Here is a 23,662-nt window from a genome sequence, read left to right as displayed (position 1 = left end):
TTAGAGAATTCTCTCAGTCCGCTTGGCGTTCAAACTCAAACAGACTGGATGGAGAATGTCAGAGTCTGCAGAATTTCCAGGCCTCTGCAGAAAAGGTCCAGACCCTGGACCAGTTCATGGGCCACATGCATACATGATGTGCCCTTTCTTACACATCAGCTTTTATTTGTCATGGAAGAATGTGAGATGACAATCTGCACACCTAAGCCATTCTTTAAACTTTAGGCCTCACCAGGGAGGCTCCGAATAGTTTCAGGGGAGGCGATGTGAATGCAAGTGAAGAAATTTGATGTTAGTTATTGAAATAGTAATCAAATGTGTGCCAACTGTTAGAGATAATTCATTGATACATTAGATTTTTTAGTAATTTTACCAGTTTTCCCAATGAGACAGAAAACAACCAATAAAACAAAAACAGACCACCAAGAAACACAGAACAAGCACAAATTAAGACAGCGTCAAAACAACCACAGAGAGACTAAACGGCCACAAAGACACAAAGAAATGTACACAATGAAATAAAAGATGGCAACACAAATATTCTGAACAACCACAAAATACATCAAATTCAAGACAACCAAAAGGTGACCACAAAGACATGTGAAACAATCATTAAGACACTAAAAAACAGTAAAGAGACTCAAAATGACCGCATGGACAGATAAAAAAAAGCCCACAAAAACACTTAAAATAACAACAAAGAAAAAGATTACGCCTACTCAAAATGACCAGTTTTCAAGAGTTAAAAAGTGATAGATAAAAAGTGTTTTGTGCATTGTGGACATAAGTCAAACACAAGTTGTGGGTGTGGGAAAAGATGGCAACTGTGAAAGTGTTGGAAGACATTTTTAATGTGGCTTTGAGATGAAAACCAGTATAAACAGATATCCTGATCTTCTGGCACAAAACTGGCTCCTGCATCATTTTAGGCATCCAAAGGCTGTTTAAGAAAACATCAAACAAACAATTCTCCATCTGTACATCTGTATCTCCCACCAGATCATCTTCACTCAAGGTTGTATGACTTAATATACAGATTACATGTCAATCTACTGCAGATTAGGCAGGGATTGCCCGTCCTGACCCCGCGGCGCTGATGTGTTCTCTGAGTGCTTTTTGGCCTCACGTTAGTGATGCAGCCTTTTTTTGTTATTTTACCCCAGGAGGATTTTTTGCTCTGAATTTAGAGTTGATCAGTTCTCTTATTTCATCCCATTCAACTTTAACTTTAACAGAGATTTCTTGAAGCCATTTCTTGTTTTTATTGGCATTATGCTTCTGCTGTTTAATTAAAGCGAAAAACCTTCACCCCAGTCTGAAATCCAGAGCTAGAAAAGCTTTACACACATTTATCTGCATCCACCTTCCTCTGTCTCTCAGTCCCTGTTGGAGAAGTGCAGCACCACAGAATGATGCTTTATCTATTATATTTGACTGTTATCATGGTTTCAACAAGCTAATGCTATGTTTTGCTCTTAATGGTTTTAAAGACATTTTTTGGTCAGACTCTGGTGTGACTTTAAAGAAGGAACGTCTTCTTCAATAGTTCTCCCTTTTGTCAGGTTGTTTCATCTCCAGATAGGAATTATGGCTCAAAATCATTGATAGTAACCATTGCTTGATAGTTTCATCCCTGTTTGCTGGTTAGTCAATTCTTGAAAGTCTGTTGATGGCCAAAAACGTCTTCCATGTTGAATAATAGCGGCTTCAAGGCACAGTTTTCACTTAGACACACATCATCAACTCTAACAACTAATTTAGGCTTTAACTTATTGAAGTATTCTTAATTAGCTGAATCAGTTAGAAACATGTGGGCTACTAATGGAAGCAAGGCACCCAATTGTTTAGCTGTGTCAAAACAATATGTTCTATGCCAATGGTCTTCTTTTTTTTTGCGAGTTTGAAATTGCACCAAAAACCTGTTTTTAGCTGTGTCGTTGTGCAAAACTGTGTCGACTGATGAGAAAAACATCCAAATTAAACCTGAACATGATCATGGATCGATAGTATAGATAATAGTTTGGGTAACGATAATATTGTTAGCAGAGTAACACTTTAAGATAAAAACATTTAGAACACATTTACACATATTTGTGATTATGAAATCCATTTTTAACACATAGGATGACATAGTAGTATTGCATAACGTTAAAATGATTGTCTGAGGAAAAACTGATGTAGAATTGATCAAGAATGAAACAATATTACATCAAGGAAGAGTGTGTTCTAAACTAAGATACGTTTAATATATGCACTGCATCCCTGATGGCTCATCTTGGTCCACTTGGAGACGCTCTACATGCAGCGACTTCACACCGTCAGAAACTGAAGCAGCCACTGTGGAGGAGCAACAGGAGATCAGAGAGAAGGTCGGGGTCTGCTCAAGTTGGGCTCAGTCTGAACACATAACAGAGCATTTTTGTCCTGATACTCACAGAATTGATCCCTCTGTCTTTCACCTCTTGACTGGTCTCTGATTCATACAGAGCTGAAAAGAGGAGAGGAGAAAATGACTGCAGACTATCATACATATATCATATAGTCTTCTGGTTGACAGTGCTTATATCATGAGCTATAATGATACTGTGTTCTGGAAGAACAGCTTGAAAAGCAAATCTTTATGACTGTTTGCTAACACTCATAAATATAAAAGTAGAACAGAAGCATTATGAGCGGAGAGATAATCGTAAAAACAAACTGTCGCTAACAAACAGTGCAGTTAACAGCTGAACTTCTGCACAGAAACTAAACAGCCTAAAAGAGTATGTAATAAAGAAAAAATATGACAAATAGAAAAGAAAATATGGACCAAAGATAACTCCAATGAACATTTTACAGTGGAGATGATGATAAAAAGCAATAGACCTCTAAATTACAGATGTAATCGGATGTGTATGTGATACATAAAAGAAGTGAAGCTCACTGCTGCTTAAGCTAGGTTTGAGTCTAATGGGTCCCAATGTTGGGTTCAGACTGTTTAAAGTTAAAATAAATCTGGTGTAGTTAATTGGAGGGGAAAGAATAAAAAACAGATTCTGCTGCATTACCCTGTCCTCATTTTTGGAGTTTCCTTTGATTAATGCCTCATGCCTACATCACTTCCCCCCACGCCACAGGAATGTTTGTCCCAATCCAAAGTACTAATTATATCCTTACATCAAAACATGGTGCATTAGCCTACTCAGTTTTCTCCCTTACCCCAAAAGTAAATGTTCTTTTTACTGCAGCCTTTTTTTTGCCCTTCACAAAACTCTGCCAGAACTGATGTTGCCAGATCTTACGACAGAAACAACAAATCCGATGGATGAAAGCAAACCAAATTAAAGCAACGATCAGCAACCAACATTTGACTGCGTGATACCACATGAAACCTTGAAACCTGGAGGTGATGCATATTGTTTTTATAGTTGTGGCTGACTGGTGTGTGTGTGTGTGTGTGTGTTACCAAAAAGCTTGCGCAGCCGGTTGACACATGTCACAAAGTAATAGAAGGGCATATGAAGCTCTCCAGCTGCAAAGCGCTCAAACAGCAGCTGAGTTACTTTGTTATCACACTGCATTCCTGAGAAACAGAGGAAAAGATGAATGAAGAAAGGTGTGAGGCCAGCTACAGTCTGTGTGTTTGTGTGCGTGTCCATGCATACCAGCAGCTTCCAGTGCTCTGCTGAGCTCAAAGGGGCTCATGGTCCCAGAAGAATCCTCATCAAACTGAACAAAGATGGACTGAAAAGGAAAACAGCATCCGTGACAAAGCCACCACACTCTTGCTTTTCACCAACACACCCAAAATTAACCCCACACACCTGCAGATTGCGCAGAATGCACAGCAAGGTTTCTGCTTGTTCACGGCTGAGAGCGCAGCGGCTTTTAGTCTGCCAGTAGAGTTAAGGACATCTCAAGAGGACATAAGGCAGAGAGATGAAGATAAAATCGACATCGTAAGGATTCAACTAAACTACAGGGCAACTAAAGTGTGAGTTACCCTTAAGAATACACCGTGGACAAAAGGATACATCCTCTCCAAAGATGATCTGTCTGCATGTCTCCAGTGGCAGATGGTAATCTTTGTCAAGCACTGTGATTAGGACAGAAAGGCATAGAATTCAAGGACTGAAAAGAAGGGGTTTAAATTGGGTTTAACTGAGGAAAGGTGAAAGTGAGGACAAGTGTCGTCATTTTTTATTACTAAACTAGGCTCAATTTACTGTCTGACTGCAGCGATGAGCTTCTGTCTAGACTAGTGACCTCTGTAACTTCCACAGGAGCATGTTGCTACTTTGCTCCCATCTAGTGGCCATTATAGGTGCTACAATAAAAAATAAATCACTTCAGGTAAACTGGCTGCCTTTGTAGGATATTGTTACGACTGGCTGTTGAGAATGTCAGACAGTGGACACTCTGACCTGAGTTAAACAGCTTCATGATCTCTTTGGCGTTCAGCCTGTCATCCTGCCAAGAAAACAGAAAAAAATCAGTTTACCTAAAAGCTCAGAATACACTTTCGGATTTGTTTTGTAGCATTAAATACATTAATTCAACAGTTCTTACTGAGCCAGCTTTGTCATCAAAAGTCTTCTGAACGTTCATGTGATCCTCAGGGGACACAGGAGTGGCCATAACCTGAGAGGCACAAACATAGCAAACGCACATGTGCATGCTATAACTTTATGGGGGTGTTTTTGGTGTTTAATGCCTGTGAACTCACTGTGAGGAAGCTCGAGGAGCAGTTGAAGTCCTGAGTCCTGGAAAAAATAAAGAAAGCACCAGGATGTAAGTGAGAATCTTTCATGATTCCATAAAAGTTATTCACTTGTGCATTGTTCAAGAATATCAGTGATGAAAGTGTTAAGATCCTTCAAGCTAAATAAAAAGAGCAATTACAGAAAGTGAAACTACAATAAGAACTCCGGTCCTACAGACAGATTCCTACTTCAGTGACTATAAACAATTATTATGCATATTAACTGTCTAGAGTGTAATATGTTTGCATTATGAAGGTTTGTCCTGTCTTTGCCCTTGAATCAATCTGGATGTGATATCAGTGCAACAAATTACTAAAACTGAATTAAACTTTATAATTTAAAAGAAATATACAATCAATGTTTAAAGGACTTTAAGGATTTCTGATGATAGGCTTGTTACAGGGCAATTTACGACTTTCTTTTCCTTGCAGGTGTTATCATGTAAATCCAAACCGAACATCTGTATTGTTACACAAAGCTGTTGATCATGTCTTTTGACATAAAAAATACTTTAAAAGTACTTTAATTAATCCTCAATGAGAATAATTAGATGGCAAAACTCCCAATATCTCACAGTTTTGTTTAAATAAATGTAGCACTACTAAAGGTTATTGTTGTGTTGCTGACAAAAGCTGAAAGTGTTGGATATTTTAGTAGCTTATGCTTGTTAATGCCTTGTCCTGGTATTAATTGGAGCTCTAGTAACTCATCTCTGATCAAATGTATTTCAAAGTTAACTTTCCGTCTAATAAAGCCTTTCATGCCTTAAAGCAGAAGATGTAACTTTATACATGTGTATAATTTAACATTTGACTGTGCGAGAATATCTAAACTAGCCCTACCTTCATCTTCAGAGCAGCCACCACCTTTGACTGCACTCAAATGCTCTGACTCTCTCCATTGTGCCATTTGACATCTTAAACAGTTTTGTAAATGTTAAACATCATTACCCATCACTAGCTCCTCGGGTTAGTTATGTCTGAATTTGTGCTGCAGTTCAATGTCTTCAAGCATATAAAAAACAAAAGATGGGCATGCTGAAAGGATAAAAAACTAGAAATTCTTAAAATGGGGAATTCAAGACTCATTGCAGGTTTTTTCACTTATAGATAAGTATAATCTTGGGAACACAGTCTCAGTATGGATACAGGAGAGTTTGTGGTGTTGAGAGTGGATGTGTCAGCTCTCACATGATTTCAAAGAGAGGTACAAACTGAACATTATCTTGTAAACTGAGCTACTTTATTGTTTTCCAGAAAACAGATTGTTGATGCTGATGTTTGTACCCTGTTTAGGGATCATTTAAGCAAAATTTCCTCCATCTTACCCCAGAGTGTTTCCAGTCTTGGAGAAAATGCGCACAAAGAACTCTCCAGGCTGATTGGGTCGATAGCTGGATCCCACAACGATGTAGTTACCCGGATCCAGACGGAGCTTCCTCCACACAGCTCTGTGGGACAAACATTAATGAGTTCAATTTATCATGATTTATTAGTTATGAAGCTTTGAATGACTAAAATAAACAACCCAGTCTCTGAGGTGTATTTGTTTCAGTGAAATATGATACATGCAACACTGCTAAGTCTTCAGCAACCCCTGATTTCATTACATATCACCAGGAAATATGCCCCACAATTTATTGAACTATATGCAAACATCTATGGAAATACAGTATATACAGCAGAAATAAATTTTGTACAATTCGAACAAGCCTGACAGTCAATATTTGGTAGCCTGAACCCTCTTAGACAAGTTTTCTTGTCATTTCTTTAAGTAGTCTTCAGGAATAGTTATCCAGGCTTCTTTAAGGACTTTCCAAAGCTCTTCTTTGGATGTTGGGTGCTTTTTGTTCCGTTCTCTTTTAAGATGATTCTACACTACTTCAGTAATGTTGAGGACCGGATGGACTTCTTGAGAGCCACTCTTCTATGGAGACCATTTCTGATGAGTCACGAGTGTTTCTTTCTTTTTCTCAAGGAAATCACTCTCAGAAACTGTTAATCTCCTGTAGATAGTTTTTTTTAGGCCTGCCACTTTTTTCTTTTGTCCTATTTCCTCTTCTTTCTTTTTGAAAGACACTGCACACCATGCCCATAAATGTTCTCTGGGAATCACCACTGTATTAAATTAGGCATATTTGTTATAGCTGAAACTAAAGAAATGGGAGACAGCTTGTAACAAAGTGGCAAACGAAACAGTATGTATTGTTTTCTTTTGCTCTGAAAATGGTCAGGTACAGAGAAAATTTGTGAAAAAGAAGTCAGAGTCCAAAGAAAAACTTTGAGGGACCTAAAGAAAGTCTAGAGAAAGTGTCGCTCAAGACACTTTTAGAAGATTAATCTGACTGCTTGGAAGCAAAATATACAGAAATGAGATGTCGCTCAAGACTACACAGTACATATTAATACTAAATAAATGTGCAACTGTGCTTTTAATACCCACAATTAGCACAAATGATTGCTGTCTAGCGTTTTGCATGTATTGCCTCTTTAAAAGAGGGAATTTCACACCCTTGATTTATGAAGCTTGATTTAATTGAAATATACTTCATGTCCAGTTAAATTTCTTGCTGAATGTTTCTGACTGTAACCCCCTGCAACAGATTTATGAATAAAAAATATTCAGCTAAAACTGACTTCAGATAGTTTAAATTCAATCAAATCTTTTGACTAATTAATTAACTGAAATCAAATCATGTGAATGTGGACAGTTGACTGACAACATGTGTTGGATTTGGTAGCACAGTTAGGCTAAAACTTTAATTCAAACAAGTAAGCAGATACAGTTCCTCTCAGGTTGGTATTTTACCTTTGAGCTCTGTATTTTCCAGATCGACCTACAGGGCGATTTTTCAAAAAGAAGCTGCGATCCAGACACGTTCCCTCCAACTATGAGGAAAAACAGTATCATGCAAATTCTAAAGAGCTTTGATATTCATTTAAGCAAATATGGATCATTTATTATTATTACACACTCACCTCAGAAGGAACCTAGAACAATAAGAAAGGAAAAATAGATCTGAGTTTATTTGCGGTGCATTAAGTTTTAGAGACACAAATGTAAAACAAATGAAGGGTTTTGTTCCCACCTTGTATATGTGAAACGCTGCGTGGAGGAAGTGGATTTTATCCTTCTGCCTGCGGTTTTTCTGCAGCAGCTCCACCAGCACCGTGCACTGTTTGGCCTTCCTCTTCTGTTTCTCAGCTTTCTTCTTCACCTCTGGGGTCATTCCCTCATCCTCATCGTCCTCATCCTCATCGTCCTCATCATCATCATCATCCTCCTCATCATCCATGTCCTTCTCCTTCAGCACCAACTGGAACTGGGGATTCTTCCAGAATGATTCTGGGGAGAGAAAAGCCGAGTATCCCAACAGTGAAGATCCCAGCGGGGCTTGAAATGGGAAATGGGAATATGTAAATTCATAAACATACTGTCATATCTGCGGCTCCCGCCAGCAGAGCACCCTGATACCCAGGATCCTTCATGCTCACTGACAGTCCAGGTCGACATGGCGGCAGCTGGGTTTCTCTCCTCGTGTGTCTCAGGATTAAAGCTGCAGAGCTCCACGATATCAAAGAGGCCGTTGAAGTCGTCAGCACTGATCCTGATGGAGACAACAATTTACATCAGCCCTCTTATTTTTCTGAGAGGTTATGCAACTTTTAGATTCTCCTCTGTACCAGAACTCGCCGTCTTCTTTGGATCTCAGCTCAATCCTCTCCTTCTCTGATTGGTCCACGCTGTTCCACTCTTTACCGCTGCAGAGAAACTCAACATCAGTGGAGGATTTATAATCTGAGCGTGTGTCTTTGAACTCTCGCTCACTTGTCACTCCAGGGTCCGCGGTATTCGACGAAACCCCAGGGGTTCCTCAGCCTGAACAATAAAATCTCATCTGATGCTTTCTTTACCTAAAATGTAAACAGAGACACAACTGATATTTGTATAAAGTCATAATTAGAAAGGAAATCCTCTCAGCATCCTCTCATATTTTTCGACAAATCACCTAACATCCTCTCTCGAAGAAAATCATGGAATCATAATATTAAAAGCCCCAATGGGGCTACTAACGTAACTTCAGACTGGATTAAAGTGGGGTTAGATGGATGATATGAGTATCAATTACTGCATTATTTTAGACTGAAGTATAATTAAATGAGATTATTCCAGCTTCAATTATTTTGGCGGAACTTTAGATTCAGATTTAGAGTTGGGCAGATTTGACATTAGATGCCGTTGAATCAGATCAAGTTCTATCAGATTGTATTAAACAGAGGGTGGTAATAGAATAGATTATACAATTCAATTATATTAGATTGAGGTAGATTAAATATATCTAATGAATAAAATTAACTTGAAATTCAGTCACTCTAGTTTCCGTTATGTTGCGTATAGATAAAATAACAACGAAGACTAGATTTAAAGTTCAATCATATTTTGACTGTTTTGATATTTTAGATGAGACCAGAGTAGGATGAAATTAAATAAACATTTGATTATATTTCAAAATATTGCTATCCTTGGTTTTCTCCCATTCTAACTACATATCCATGTCCTCTAAAAAGATATGAGAAGTAATTATCTCTGTAAAATGCATTTTAATATGCCACCTCTTCCACTTTAAATCAACTCCAGAACTGCTTGAATCTTAAAGAGTTTATCTTAACAAATGTATTTGAACACATTTTAAATATTCCAAATGCAGAAATGTTTGGCTATAAAATGATGAAAGACTGATTGCTGCCCATGTTTACAATGACTCATGCAATGATTTGACAAGTAAAGAGTCTGATGCCCTTTTTTTAGCTTGGGATGTTTATTCTTTTGATGGCTTTGTTTGCTTGACGCGAAGTGTACGTGTGCTCATTTTGTGTACATGAGTGTGTATTATTGTAACTGTACTGCTGTTCTGAGCTGCTGCTTGTTTTGGTCAGGATAGTCTTTTATAATCTTAAGAGTCTTATTTCACGGTTGAATAAAGTTTTAAATAGAGAAAAAGATCTAAATGACATGAAAGTGGCTTTACATTTGATTACCTAACTTATAAAGGAGAGAAAAAGAGAATCAAACACATCAAAACAGAGTATTGATGACAACGCTGCTGCCTCTGTGTCATACTGGCCTTGTCGGTGTCAGTGATGGCGTAGGCGTGGCCTTTTATCAGCCCATCTCCGGTCACTTTACCAATGTCAAGGTGGCTGGTGGCCTGTGAGGTCAAGGAGAGAAGCTCAGGTTGAATAATTTTTACATCCATCAGTGTGATTTTCTCACTTTAACATGACTGTACCTGGATGAAGCAGCTGAGGAGGCTGCCTCGGGACAGAGCAGCAGTCAAAGACCTCCAGAGGACTTGAGGGGTGCGAGATGACACAGAAAGTGAGTATGCGATGCCTCCTGTGAAATCCTCCATACCCTCTGAAATGTTGCCCCCCTTCAGGCTGCTGTAGGATCCAACTAACCTGCATTAGAGGTGAGACATTTATCTCCTGAGGCTGTGTATCTCAGTCAAACTGCTTAGAGACAAACGCTCACAGAAAGAGAGTGGGTGATCTCAGACATTACAACCCAGAAACATATGCTGGTAGTGGCAACTGACTTGGCATAGGCCTTCTCCACCAGGGCGCTCCAAAACTCGTTGCAGGTGTGAGAGTAGCTGAAGAGCAGACGGCCTTCGCGTACTGGCAGCCTGTCATCCACAACCACCTCCACCCACTCACCATACTGCCAGAACTGCACATGAGGAGAGACACAGCGACAGGAAGAGGGACGTGGTGAGAAGAGAGGAGGACTGGATGCAATGAGTCAGGAAGAAATTCAAGAAGGAGTGTGAATCTGAAGACTTGGACCCCAATCTTTCCCATAAAGCTCAGCACAAAAACGAACAATGACTGAACAAAACTGCCACATTATCACATTTAATTATTTGTTAGAAAACAGTTGCTTAATTAGATATCCAGCAGACACCAATAACACTCGTCTAATTTGTTTCCACCACCTCCTGAGAGAAATGTCTGGCTTCTCTGGCCCAATGCTAAATGTTCCACAAAGTTTATCAGCTAGTAGATATATTTTTCTGCCTGCCACCTTGTGTCAGAAAGGTATCTGTTCTTAACTTTTGGACACAGATGCCCCATGTGTTCAGTGAGGATGCTATCAGAGAGGTGAGAGTCACCCACCGCAGAAAATGATGAACACAAACATGCATCAAATCTTCAATAAGCTGAACCAACTTATTAGTGCCCCACTTTACCAAAAAGTCTTGTATTGACCCTTTATTATTGTAAAAAGTGAAAATGAAACTGCCTTTTTAAAGCAAATTATAAATCAGAAGTTGAATTCACTTCAGCCTTAACAAATCCAATATGATCAGAAGTTTATGGTAACTAATCTCAGCCATAATGTTGGCAAACATTGAGTAGATGTGGCAGACAGTGGGATTTACAAAGCACCCTGACCCTGACAATACTACCACAACACATCATTTAGGATGACGTTGACCAATCAGTTGTTACATTAATTTAAAAGGTTTTGGACAAATGATCCCTTACTAGATTGAGTTTAACATAAGAAAACAAAGTTTTTCACATGGGAGTGTTTTGCATTTTTTGATTTTGGAAATCAACTGTAGGCTGCAAGGATTATTTAGTAAATCAACTAATCTTTTCCACGACTGTTTGAGCAGCTGTACAGGTAGATCTTAAGGTTAGCTCCATTTGATTTCATTCATATCCTTAAAAAAATCCCAGTTAAATGGGCAATTTTATTCTTTGTGTGTTTTTATTTTTTATTTTTCATCTCAGGTTATGGAAAGAATCAAAATTGCCTTTTTTTTAATTAAAGGTGCTGTTAGAATGGGATTTTGTTGATGTGCACGCTCCATGTTCTGGCACAGAGAGACAGATGGAGAGTCTGTGTCAGCAAAGTCAGTATCAAAATGCTCAGATCAACAAAAACAAGACAAGTTACATTTAGGCTAAGAGTGTTTAGAGAATCACAAGGACAATTTGAATGCACTATTTAAGCCAGAAAATTGCTGGACATGATTGTTGATAATCCCGTATCTGTTTATTCCTGACTCGAGCTGCCTGCTTATATTAATGCGTCCTGATTGAAGTCTCACCAGTGTCTGCCTCGTGACAAAAAAAATCATTAATTAAAATCTCCTTTTCCCAGCAGCCTCCAAACAAACTCAATCATTAGAGGAGAAACATCAACAAGACAGATCATTTCAGAAATATTTAATAAAACAGGCCGTTACTGGTCATGACTGCGTTTATGTACCATTCTGCTGACTGAGTTCATACCAGCAGCTCAAGGCAGGCCTGCACTGGTCTTTCATAGTTGCTATTTGTGTGTGTTCCAGGTATTAATCAGGTTAAGGACAGACATCTGTTTACATGGTCACATTATGAGTTTCCCACAATGTCAGTCATTGAATTTTATGGCGATGACATGTTTCAACTGAGGGGGTGGGTTTAGGGTTGAATGAGTGGTATTTAGGGCTAAGTTTGAATGAAATCTCCAGTAAATTGAATTATTTAGCACAATGTCCTCTGAAGCCGTGGGTGCACGACTGTGAATAAGTGAATAAGTGTGTGTTCATGTGTGTCAGGTAGGCACTCTCTGCATGTCCTGACTGCTCTCCAACCACCACTACAGAGTAAAATGAGTTTCCAGTCCTTCTCAGTCCTGCTTGTTCAGTCATGCCACATTCTCTCCAAAGGTCCAAACCTCCGGGGCAGAAATAATCACAGAGTGGTCTGTTTGCGTTTGGAAGCTTTTTGTGTCTGTTAAGAAAACAATGAGCTAATTAGATCAAAATCAGCACAACTAATGAGGAGATAAAGATGTCTGTTTTTGTGTTTTTCTCCTCTTATGTGTGCGACCACACAGTGATGCCTTCAGGATGGGTTGATAACTGTTTGAAGTAGTTGCCTTTATTGATAAGCAGAGCTGTGGCATGATGGCTAAATTAACAGACATTTTAATGTGACAGTCAGGTAGGAAGAAGCCAGATCAGATAAAATATAAGTGAGTGCAGAGAATCTGCCCTCTGTTACATGAAATGAACTAGTGTGAATTACTCCCCTAAATCATATTTAATAGTTTCTGTTTAAACCATCTACATCATACCTGGAATATGACCTCAGGCTTTGGGAGGAATAATCAGGGTAAACATTCATTGATGTAGGGGAGGTCCACAGATTCAGATTGATAATTTTGTTTATATTTGGAGCAAAGCATCTCATAATGTCTGCACAAGATGTAACTTGAGTTGGAGCTCAAAAGGTCTGAAAAAGAAAAAAACAGTAATGTGGAGGTGTGGCGTTAGAGAAAGGTGAGGCCACCTGATGTGATGTTTTTTAATGCTAATTTTTGTTTGAGTGTGCCAGGTTTTGGGCTACATTTTCCTCAAAAACCCCCCTTTAAATTGCTCTGGTTTAGGTTGCATTGTAGTCAAAGTAGAAGCAGAATTTTAACAAAGAAGCATTTAAAAGGGACAAACAGTTTAGTTTCAGTCAAAATTCTCAGTGTCTACAATCAAAGCTTATCTTTACTATAATACAAACAAATTTACCACTTGTTCATCTTCAGTACTGTTTATTATTCCTAAAATAATGATAATAATTAAACAGAAATAATTAACTTGGACTCATCTCCAATGAGCAGCACTTGACACTGATAAACCTTTGCTTCCATGACAATGACTCAAAACACAGAAATGCCTCTTCATGGGCACAGATGCAGATAACACAAGAAGTGTAGCTTCTACACAGAATAGATGATTTTGCTTATGTTGCATCAATGTCTATCCTTTGTTGTTTGTCTTAACAGTCCTCAGTCATAGAACTGCAATGCTACAAGCCTGTAAATAAAACAGAAGCAATCATTAAACCCTACTGAAAATAGGACAAAGTCAGTATACCAAATGCCTGACATCCCGATGTCCTTGCTGTATGTCCTGTTGAGGTGTATTAGTGATTCAATGTCTCGCTCAGTCCTGGCATGTATTCCCCTCATGAGGGAGGCCAGGGGGCTAGTGAACGTCAGAGCCACTATTCAGGATGAAACAACAAATATCCAGAAATATCTGGAGATGTCCCCCAGTGATGAACTGCTCAGTGAGTGTGTCAGACTGCTGAAATCCCAGGGCGGGGAGGAGGAAGAGGAAGAACTATTGTGGAAAGATAAGCCTCTGCACATTATGTACCATCGAAAAATTGAAGAAGTGGCTGTTATCGAGAAGTCCTATCAGTGGTTAGAAAAGGCTGGTCTGAAAGACAGCACAGGACACTGATAAAGGCAACTCAAGAAGGACCCCAGGTGTAAGCTGTGCAAAGAGGCACCGAGACAGGCCAGCACATAGTAGCAGGGTGTAAGATACAGGCAGGTACACCATCCATGGGACGTTATAACCAAGTGGCGGGAATAGTGTGAAGGAACATCTGTGCCAAGTATGGGTTGGAAGTCCCAAAGTCAAAATGGGAGATACCTCCAAAGGTAGTGGAGAATGACAGAGCTAAGATCCTTTGGGACTTAAGATCCATACTGATAAACAGGTGATGGCAAACCAACCGGACATTGTGGTGGTCGACGAACTACAGAAGAAGACAGTTGCGATCAATGTAGCAATTCAAAGAAGCAACATCGATAAGAAGGAACACGAGAAACCTGAAAAATACCAAGGGCTGAAGGAGGTTGAAAAGATGTGGGAAGAATGGCTCCAGCAGATCCTGGGAAAAACATCAAGTAACCTGAACTGACCATGTGCACTACTGCACTCCCAACACCGATTACGGAGCTTTTGAACTGTGCTCATTACAAACAAAATGGCCTCTCCCCTCTTTGGATTGGAGAACTCCGAAAGGACTTTAACATTCTGACTCATCAGAGCAAAGATCATTTTTCCATTTCCTCACAGTCTATCTTAAATGAATCCCAGAGAAGGCAGCACTGTTTCTGGATCATGTCTGAATTTTGTTTTACAGCAATGAACTGCGCTCTTTGACAGTGATTTTCTGAGCCCATGCAATGAGTTTCTCTATAGAGTTGTGTCTGTTTTCAATGCAGTGTGACCTGAGGGCAAAAGACATGACCAGTTTTCATCCTTATCCTCTGTGTACAGACATATTCAGTCTTTTGGTGATAATGTGTATGGTTCTTGACAAAATCTCAAAAAGTCTTTATATTTTTCCACGGAAAAACATTATTCTAGAAAGTTGCTACCTTCAGTATTTGACATGTTGTCTTTGTTGAAAGTTTTCAAATGTGTTACACGTCATTGTTTTCTGTTTTTAATGCATGTTTTACAGAGCATCCACACTTTTGAGAAAATTAGGTTCCATTATTGTTCAATGGGCATATTCCCAAAACAGGTAACATTTAGTCAAAGAAGTTGTTTTCCTGAAACTGATTGCTCATCTGTGAAGATCGGTCTGGTGGACATTTGAGAAACATTGCATTATTCACTGCTCAGAAAGTGTTCATCCAATGTTTGACTGTTTCAGGTGACGTGAGCTGACCGACTGTGTGTCACACATGCTCAGATTTCATTCACATAAACAGATGTTTGCACCCGAAGAAAATTAATGAATCCTGTTGTTGTAAAACTTTGATCTGGCCATGCTCACTGAACTATGGCTTACTGTAAATGTTTGCTTTTATTTCCCATTAAAGATGGGCTGAGAAATCAGTATAAGCACTAAAGCAAAATGTGACTGTTTGTGTGCTGTGGTGAAAAAGAGGGCCTAATTTAAAGTTTTTCTCATTAGTAAGAAAAGCAAAACAGGCTTTACTCACCCTAAAATGGAAAAGCCCCGCATAAGACTCGTTCAGGCTCTGGTTGGGTGGCACCACCTTAACAAAGAGTTCGGGGTGTTGGGTCAGACAGGACAGGGCCGCCAGCAGCCAGCAGTTACCTGATGGATAAAAGAAGCACATTAAGCTCCATAAAGAGGAATAATGATAAATGGTTTGTCACTATTTCAGGGGGCCTTGAGATATTAGCTTTCCTGTCAACACACATACACAGACACATGCAGTAATAAACACATTCCTCTTCAACAGCAAACATCTGTTCTTTGTTCTTTCTTTGGAGATGTAGCACAGCACATCTGTAGCTGTGTAAATCATGTAAAACACATCCTGGGGTTGGAAACTGCAAAAGCTCAGACACAGAAGAAAAAGCAGATATTGTATGATATATTTACGCACAAGTGGCGGCACAAACAACAAATCCAGAAATTCCAGAGGTGAAGAGAAGAGAGTTTGCCGATAGCAATTGTCTAATTCAACACAAATATGAAACTGATTGAAGAACGCAGATTTAAGTGGTATCTGTGGTTAATATAGAGGGGTTGGAGGAGGGAGGACCCCCAGCTTATTTTGACTTATTGGGGATTTTAAGCGCCACTTTTAATTCCCCCAGTGTCCTTGTGAAGTATGGTCTCTGGGGCTTCATTGCAGACAAGTTCTTAAAGCTGCAGTCGGCAAGTTTTCAAAATTCCGAGTCTAAAGTCGGAAAATTCGAACTGATACAACTTTCAGGTCCCTCCCCCAACCTCTAACAAGCTCCGAATCCCCCCAACTCACGAGGTTGTGCACGTGAGTTCACACCAGTGTGAGCGCACACAAGCTGGGGCAGACTCACGCTCAGCAGCGTGTGCACAAGCTGTGATTGACAGGTAGGATTCCTCCACCCTAACTTGATTGGTTAAAAACAGCCGGGAGCGCTCGGTTTTTGCAAGCATGATTACAGGCTTCAGAGGGAGCTACAGATTTCGTTATTTTTCCTAAACAGCCTAATATGACTAAAAAAAAGTTGCCGACTGCCGGCCGCTTTAAGTCATTTTACTTCACCCAAAAATTAGGACCAACTCAGCTATGTAGAGGGATCTTTCACCATTTGGTTTTGTGTTTTTAAATATTCCAGATGTTGTGCAAGACCAAAATTATAGGCCTGTTTAGCATGACGTACCCCGATTTCAACACTCATCTGTCCTCTTTGGGGAGAACAGATGCAGCAGGGAGGAGAAAGTAACTTATTTTTTCTGTAGTACTCACCTAGTTGGCCCTGACAGATGTCGGTGGTCTCAGTCGTCCCCTCCACAAACACAGCATTCTTATTGATTGCCTTCAGAAATGAAACAAGTCGAGATTAATGTGAGCACAGAAAGTGTAAATGGTATTAAAAAGGAGACTCTCACTCATTTTTAAGGGTAGAGCTGATGGAGATTTGCATGTTTTGCCTTAAAGATGAATAATTCAGTTGGACTGGAACAATTTAGATACTTTTGAATATTTGCACAATCAGCTTTGAGATTTTTGAATATTTGCTAAAGGATTTGGGGTATAAAAAATGGAGGATATTTTTAATTTATTTTTCTGACGTTGCACAATATCTACAATAGAAATACAATCCCTAGTAGTCTATTTTTTTTGTACCTAAATTTAAATTGTTGTCATATAAAATCATATCATGAATGTTTAGAAGTCCAACGTGTTTCTGCTTGTTCATGAGCCACACCTGGTTGACTCACTAACATCTGTCTGGACCCGCAGAAACACCGCTGTCAGAGCTCAAAGAGGCAATGTCACAAATATACTGACATTTTAAACACTTATCATGAGGCTGATCATTGGCAAATGCTGCCAATACTTGCAGTCTATGCTTTCCTTGAAAACCAAATCACATTTTACAGATTAGTCATAAGACACGTCACACCTTGGGTCGTTTCCATGTAATTGCTTTTTTCGGATCCGGGTCTTCGGGCATACCGATGGACTTCTGCTCAGCCAGAAATGTTGGGTCAGAAAACAGCTCACCGGACCGCTGACACTCGTCAAAAAGACTTTTGAAGTCTTGGCCCCGAAATTTTATCGGGTTTTCGATGGAGCCCAGGGGTGCCGTCTTTCCAGAAGCCATGCCGCCAAATGATGAACAAAAAGAGTGAGATGCTTTATGTGAGAGGCTCTTAAATACAGCGAGAAGTGCACACCCACCAGATCTACGAAGACCATTGGCGCTTTTCTCGGCATGCAGAGCGCTGGGGGCCCAGGAGAGCTGAGACTGGGTAATGACACGGCGCCAACAGCCTCTTTGATCTTCTTTATTTATCACCCATCAGCAGGAAAGAAAATAATGACGGTAATACAACAGGACAACTATGCAGTTGACATTCCCGAGCCAAGATGAATACTTTTCATGTTTTCATGTTTATTATTTATTGTTTGGATTATTAGACTATGATAATAAAGGGTTGAATATATTCAGTCCTAGCTGAGGATATCTTTACTTTAACTGTGCAAGTAGTTCATTCACCTTACACTTTCTTTATTTATTTAATGATGTTTTGTTGTTTAAATTGTTCGTATCTGTTGCCGATTTAGTCGTGATTGGTACAGCTTTTAAAGGACTTTGGACAGCTGAGTTTTCATTTTCAAACTGTTAAAGACGTTGACTTACTTGACTTTGCACTTTTAAGATCTTTACAGTACCAGATTTTTTTTTGTTTTGTTCAAACAAATTTGATGTAAATAAAAAAAGACAGAGGTATTAAAGACTGCTACCATTTTATTTTATTTTTTAAAAAAGTAGCCTTCCTATGACATGTGTTGTTTTAGAGAAAGTTGTTTCCCCAGTTGTGCTGGGAAGTTTATAAACCCTTTAGAACCTTCTAGAATATATTGTGCCTCCATAAATGTAACCTAAAACATAATCAGATGTCATGAAAGTCATGAAAATGAAGAAATCCCCATTAGAATAAATAAATTCAATTCAATTCAATCCAGTTTTATTTATATCGTGCCAAATCACAACAAATGTCATCACGAGGCACTTCAGTGATACAGTCCAATTCAAGCCAATTAGAGTCCAATTCATTGTAATCATAATCCCATAAAATCCAATTAATTAAATTCAAAATTAGTCAAATTCATACATACAGAGCCAATTCAAAAACAATTTCCTAGCTAAGGAAACCAACAGATTGCACCAAAATTCTCTTCGGTCCAATATCCCGTCCTGAACGTGCACAAGGCGACTGTGAGGCGACAGGAATGACTCCCTTTGAACCTCTGGCAGGACCAGACTCAAACCTGTGGTCTGTGGTGGTGGTGGTATCATGGTTTAGGCCCATTCAAATGCAGCTGGACAAGATCAGTTTTCCATCATGGAGTAATTATGTTTCTACTACACCAGAACATCTGTCTGTGAACTGAATCTCAAGATAAGATTGGTCATGAAAAAAGATATCGACCTTAAACACACAAGTAACCAAAGAGTGGTTAAAGAAGAAGAAATTATCTTTTTTTTTTGTCATGTCCTAACCTTAATCTTACAGAAAATGTTATCACAGTTCATGTGAGGAAACCCACGAACATCCTACAGCTGAAGCTGTTCTGTAGGAAAAAGTAAGAATTAAGATTCTTACAAGCTGATGTTTAGAAAGATTCAACAGTTACTGGAAACTTGAGCTGCTGCTGTTTCTGCACAAGGACATGTTTCTCTTTTCTGTTTGAATGTGATTTACTAACCTAATTTTTAGGGTTTTTAAAGGTCAAATTGATCCAGAAACAGAGAAAATCTTTAAGAATTCAAACAGCACTGAATGAGTATTAGAGATATTAGAGAAAAGAAAGAAAATCACAACCATTGAACATTTTAAATGTAAAGCTTCTGAAAAACTGGATTGCCATTGATCTAATTATGAAGCATGTTTGATGACTTCTTTAATTAGCCTACAGCTACTGTTCTGTCAGGACTGGCCTGTTTACGTCCAACAGATAACATGAGACACCCCTCAGTTCTCCTAAACCAACGCTAGGTGGCAGTCTACTCCACCTAAAGCACTACTGCATGTGGGAGTCACTTAATCTGTGGTGGGTATTGATTTACACATTGAATATCTTCTAATATCTCATTGCTTTGAGTAAGAGAAGGAGGGAGTGGATTTAGAATAAACTGATATTAATCATTTACTTTTTAAATTCAAAGCTCTATTATAACAAAGATAACTTGTCATATAAATCGGTGTCAGCAGTACTGCTGATGACACACAGCACAGCTCGACTTCGATAATGATCAGAAGTTCCTTAAAAGGTTTACAGTCTGCAAGGATATGAAAGAAATTTTCTTTCTTTTCTTTCCTTTCCTTTCTAGACTGATTCAGGGTTTCAGTTTGTCAAAGGAGACTTCTTCTGTCTTCAGGTCTACCTAAATTGCCATTTTGTGGTGTACGACTCCTTTATACATCATCGTCATCATACTGATAAAAACATTTTGAACACCTCTTCGGTCGTCAGGTTGTGAAGAATCCTCTCTCATCAGCAGAGCACTCACTGTGATCTTTTCAACACTTCGCAAACTGTAAAAACTTCTAAACTGAAAACATATTCATAAAATGTTTTGGAGAGTAAAAAACTGTCTGTTTACATTTATTACCAAAGTGTTAACTGCTTATGAAAAAGTGAGACTAGTTCGGCTGTTCTGTTCGCTATAGGAACCTTTCATGGTGCCATTAGTTACTACTTGTAAACACTTGATGAGGGTTGTTTTATCATAAAGAGGAATCCTGATCATCTCTTAAAAAGACACAATTAAGTAAAGAAAGGGCATGTGAGAACTCCTTGTCTGGGTAGCTCAATGATTTTTCCCTGTTACAGAATAATCTCATATTATTTATTATTTATTATCATATTTTTTTCTGGTGCTTCAGTGTGAGATTAAACGTTTTGAGATGGTCTTTGTTATTAAGCTGATCTAACAGACTATTTCTAGGTGCTTTTTGCCTTGAAAACAGCTTTAGGAAGCAGCGCCCTGTCTTCCCTCTCTGTGGACCACTTCTGAACTGGACTCAAATGGTCTTAAGTAGACCTTCAATTGCTCTCTTCCCCCTCTTTAAGTTCTGGTGGATATCCATCTCCAGAAAACTGCTGTCCTCCTCAGGCGTCTCCAGCCGTCCCTCCATCACATGCCTGATTACACCATAAATGTGAGACTGACCTGGACTAAACAAACAAGAAGAATAGCGACACAGATCTGCCTAATGGTCACCGTTTAACTCCATTCATGCGCTCTCCATTATGTCCGTATGGTCTTTGAGGACAGGATTATAGGAAGCCTCAGTGACAAAGGTCAGAGGGCTGAGCAGACACTCCCACTTCTCCATGACCCACTCTGATCCCACGACCCCGGCACCAGCAACCCCCCCCACACCACACTCACCCTCCCCGCTGGTTAACCGGCTTTGTCCAGGCCCGTTTTCTGCTGCATCACTCACACACATCACAGCAGGCTGAGGGATCAGGGGACGGAGAGGGGAGGGCTTATCATCCCCATGTAATATTTAAATCACCGCAAGAGAAAGTTAAAAAAAAAAAATGCAGATTTCTTTTAGACTTTGCCATGTTTTAAATCTTTAAAAATGTTACTTATTCCTGTTTTGACTTGTTATTATCCCTTTGGGGTTGTGTGTGTGTACTTCTTTCACCTGCAAAATGTAGATTAACATTTATCTTGCTTTTTATGCTTTTAATGTCATGTCATATATTCATAGCAGGACTCCTCATACTGATACAGACAGGGTTTGTATTGTTATTATTGTGCACATGAACCACTTTAATTATTAAAATATTGTAAATTCATTTCACATTATGGCAACTACCAATAATCCTCGTCTCATCTCATCTTTATTTACTTCAGCAGTGCCAAGTTCTTTTAGTTCACTTTGAAATTTATAAAAGTGAGTGAAATGTAAAAAAAAAAAAACATAATGCATTAATTTCCAAATATCACAAACAAATATTTAATTCACAATAGAATATAGAAAACATATCAAATATTGCGACGGAGATATTTATTTATGATGAAATATATCAGCTCATCTTGAATTTGATGCAACACATCTAAAAAGAGTTGGGACATGGGCAACAAAAGACAGGAAAAGAAAGCACTGAAAAAACATGTTTCAGCTAATTAGAGTAGTTGGCAAATGGTTAGTTTTATGATTCGGTTAAAAAAAACAGCACCTTAAAGAGGCTGAGTCTCTCATAAGTAAAGATGAGCAAAAGTTCAGCAAACTGGAAAAACAATCGTAGCGCAATTAAAAAAAAAATCCTTAATGTAAAGAACATTATTCTTTGGCTACTTTGGATACTTAATATTCCATCATCTAAAGTACATGATATAATCAAAAGATTCAGAGAATCTGGAAACATCTCTGTGCACAAGATAAAAGCTCATCATTGGATGTCCGTGATGTTTTGGACTTAAGGAGCACTGCATTAAAAACAGATATAAATCTTTCATGGAAATCACTGCAGGAGCTCAGGAGCACTTCCAGAAATAATTGCCAGGGAATGCAGTTCATCATGCCATCCTCAAAGGTAGATTAAAGCTCTATCATGCAAAAAGGGAAAGCCATATGTGAACATGATCCAGAAACACTGCTGTTTTCTCTGGACCAAACCTCATTTAAAATGGACTGAGGCAAAGGGAAAAACTGTTCTGTGATAAGATGCAAAGAAATATGACATTTTATTTCACTGCATCCTTCAAACCAAAGAGGAAAGGGACCATCAGGCTTGCTAACAGAACATAGCTTAATAGCCTGCATCTCTGATGGTATGGGGGTGCATTATTTGGGTACCAGGGTTGTTCTTATTCTTCTGTACCATATTTCAGGGGTAAACATGTGTTCCCTCATTTGGCAGATGTAGTAACTTTGTCTTTTACCAGCTGCTGAAATATGATGAGCTGTTTTAGATTCGGAGAACCAGCATCAAGTTTTATAAAGTAGCTGAAATCAACTTCATCACACACTATCCACAATAACGCAGCAATTACGTCAAAACACTCTAGACAAAATCAGATGTCAGGATTTACTAAGCTGTCAAATGAGACACATTCATTAAACAAGTAAATACTCTGACCTTTTAGATATTTACATGTGCATTTCTAACTAAAGGTGAACACGATTAAGTTGCTGCTTTGTAATCTCAGGCAAGACAAAGTTCAAATTTGTAAAGTATCTTTCAGGTAGATGCAACACTCTTGACAGAGCTAAACCACCCGACGATCAAGCGTTTTGTTGTAAATCATTAAAGGCAGAAATTACAGAGTAAAGGTGCAAATTAACTCCAGGAGCCAGAGGCAACACCACAGTTCAGAACTGAACCTACCTGGGTCATCCAGAAGAAACAAGGTACCATGTGCTCACAGAATATGGTCACCGCCACAAGCTGAAGCATCAACGTTTGGGCCAATAGATACCTGAGGACTTTTTGGACAGCTCAAAAAAAAGATACTGTTGACAACCAAATGGATGGACCTGTGTTGGATCACTAATGGACACAGGGCAACGCCTCGGGTCGGGTACCAGAAGGATGGAGGAGGGCTACTGGTACGGGTTGGTATTATTAAGTATGATCAAGCTGGTCCTCCTCAGGTTGAAGATGGATTGAAGAATCTCCCAAACCTGCTACCAAAAAACCTTTTGCATCTTAAAGGACTCATCTCACCTTGACCATGATCTGTTTGGACGTGTGTGTGTGAAAACGAGTGTTTGGTTGTTTTAGAGATGTGATTATTTCATGATTTAATTGAGCTCAGTTTTGGGCATTTCACCCATTTATTTTAAGCAATAACAATAAAGGAACTCTGAATCAAAAAGTGTAAGCAGCATCTAATAAGGACAAGATCCTTATTCAGGACAATGTGTCCCACGCATGCATCAAACTACTGTACTGCTTGTGTAGCCATTAAAACATCTGCAAGGCTCTGACCCCCAACCTTGCTTGAGTTAAATCCTGATGAGATACTGTTGATTCTTCTCAAAGGTGAGATTTGCAGTGAGGGAAGACGGTACATCTCTGGACAACGCTGGGAGGCCATGGTTGCTGCTTCTGTTGATGTGGAA

General features: G+C 39.1%; 1 protein-coding gene across 1 annotated transcript; it reads right to left on the bottom strand.

The window, feature by feature from the left end:
• Window positions 1-266: 266 nt before the first annotated feature.
• On the bottom strand, window positions 267-17,706 carry capn12 (calpain 12). Its single transcript, XM_075473379.1, has 22 exons — window positions 17,470-17,706; window positions 16,809-16,878; window positions 15,546-15,664; window positions 10,342-10,475; window positions 10,033-10,204; window positions 9,868-9,951; window positions 8,571-8,656; window positions 8,426-8,503; window positions 8,177-8,349; window positions 7,831-8,087; window positions 7,721-7,732; window positions 7,551-7,630; window positions 6,070-6,192; window positions 4,706-4,742; window positions 4,549-4,620; window positions 4,404-4,449; window positions 4,014-4,075; window positions 3,804-3,872; window positions 3,645-3,723; window positions 3,446-3,562; window positions 2,436-2,488; window positions 267-2,337 (listed from the first exon to the last, which is right to left on the bottom strand). Exons 1-22 carry the CDS (start codon window positions 17,668-17,670, stop codon window positions 2,311-2,313), a joined length of 2,151 nt encoding a protein of 716 aa, XP_075329494.1. The 5' UTR covers window positions 17,671-17,706; the 3' UTR covers window positions 267-2,310.
• Between the last annotated feature and the right edge of the window lie 5,956 nt (window positions 17,707-23,662).

Source organism: Odontesthes bonariensis, chromosome 9 (genome assembly GCF_027942865.1).
Source record: "Odontesthes bonariensis isolate fOdoBon6 chromosome 9, fOdoBon6.hap1, whole genome shotgun sequence".
Taxonomy (NCBI): domain Eukaryota; kingdom Metazoa; phylum Chordata; class Actinopteri; order Atheriniformes; family Atherinopsidae; genus Odontesthes; species Odontesthes bonariensis.
The sequence above is the reverse complement of the archived record's forward strand: the minus strand, read 5'-3'. Positions and strand labels throughout refer to the sequence as shown.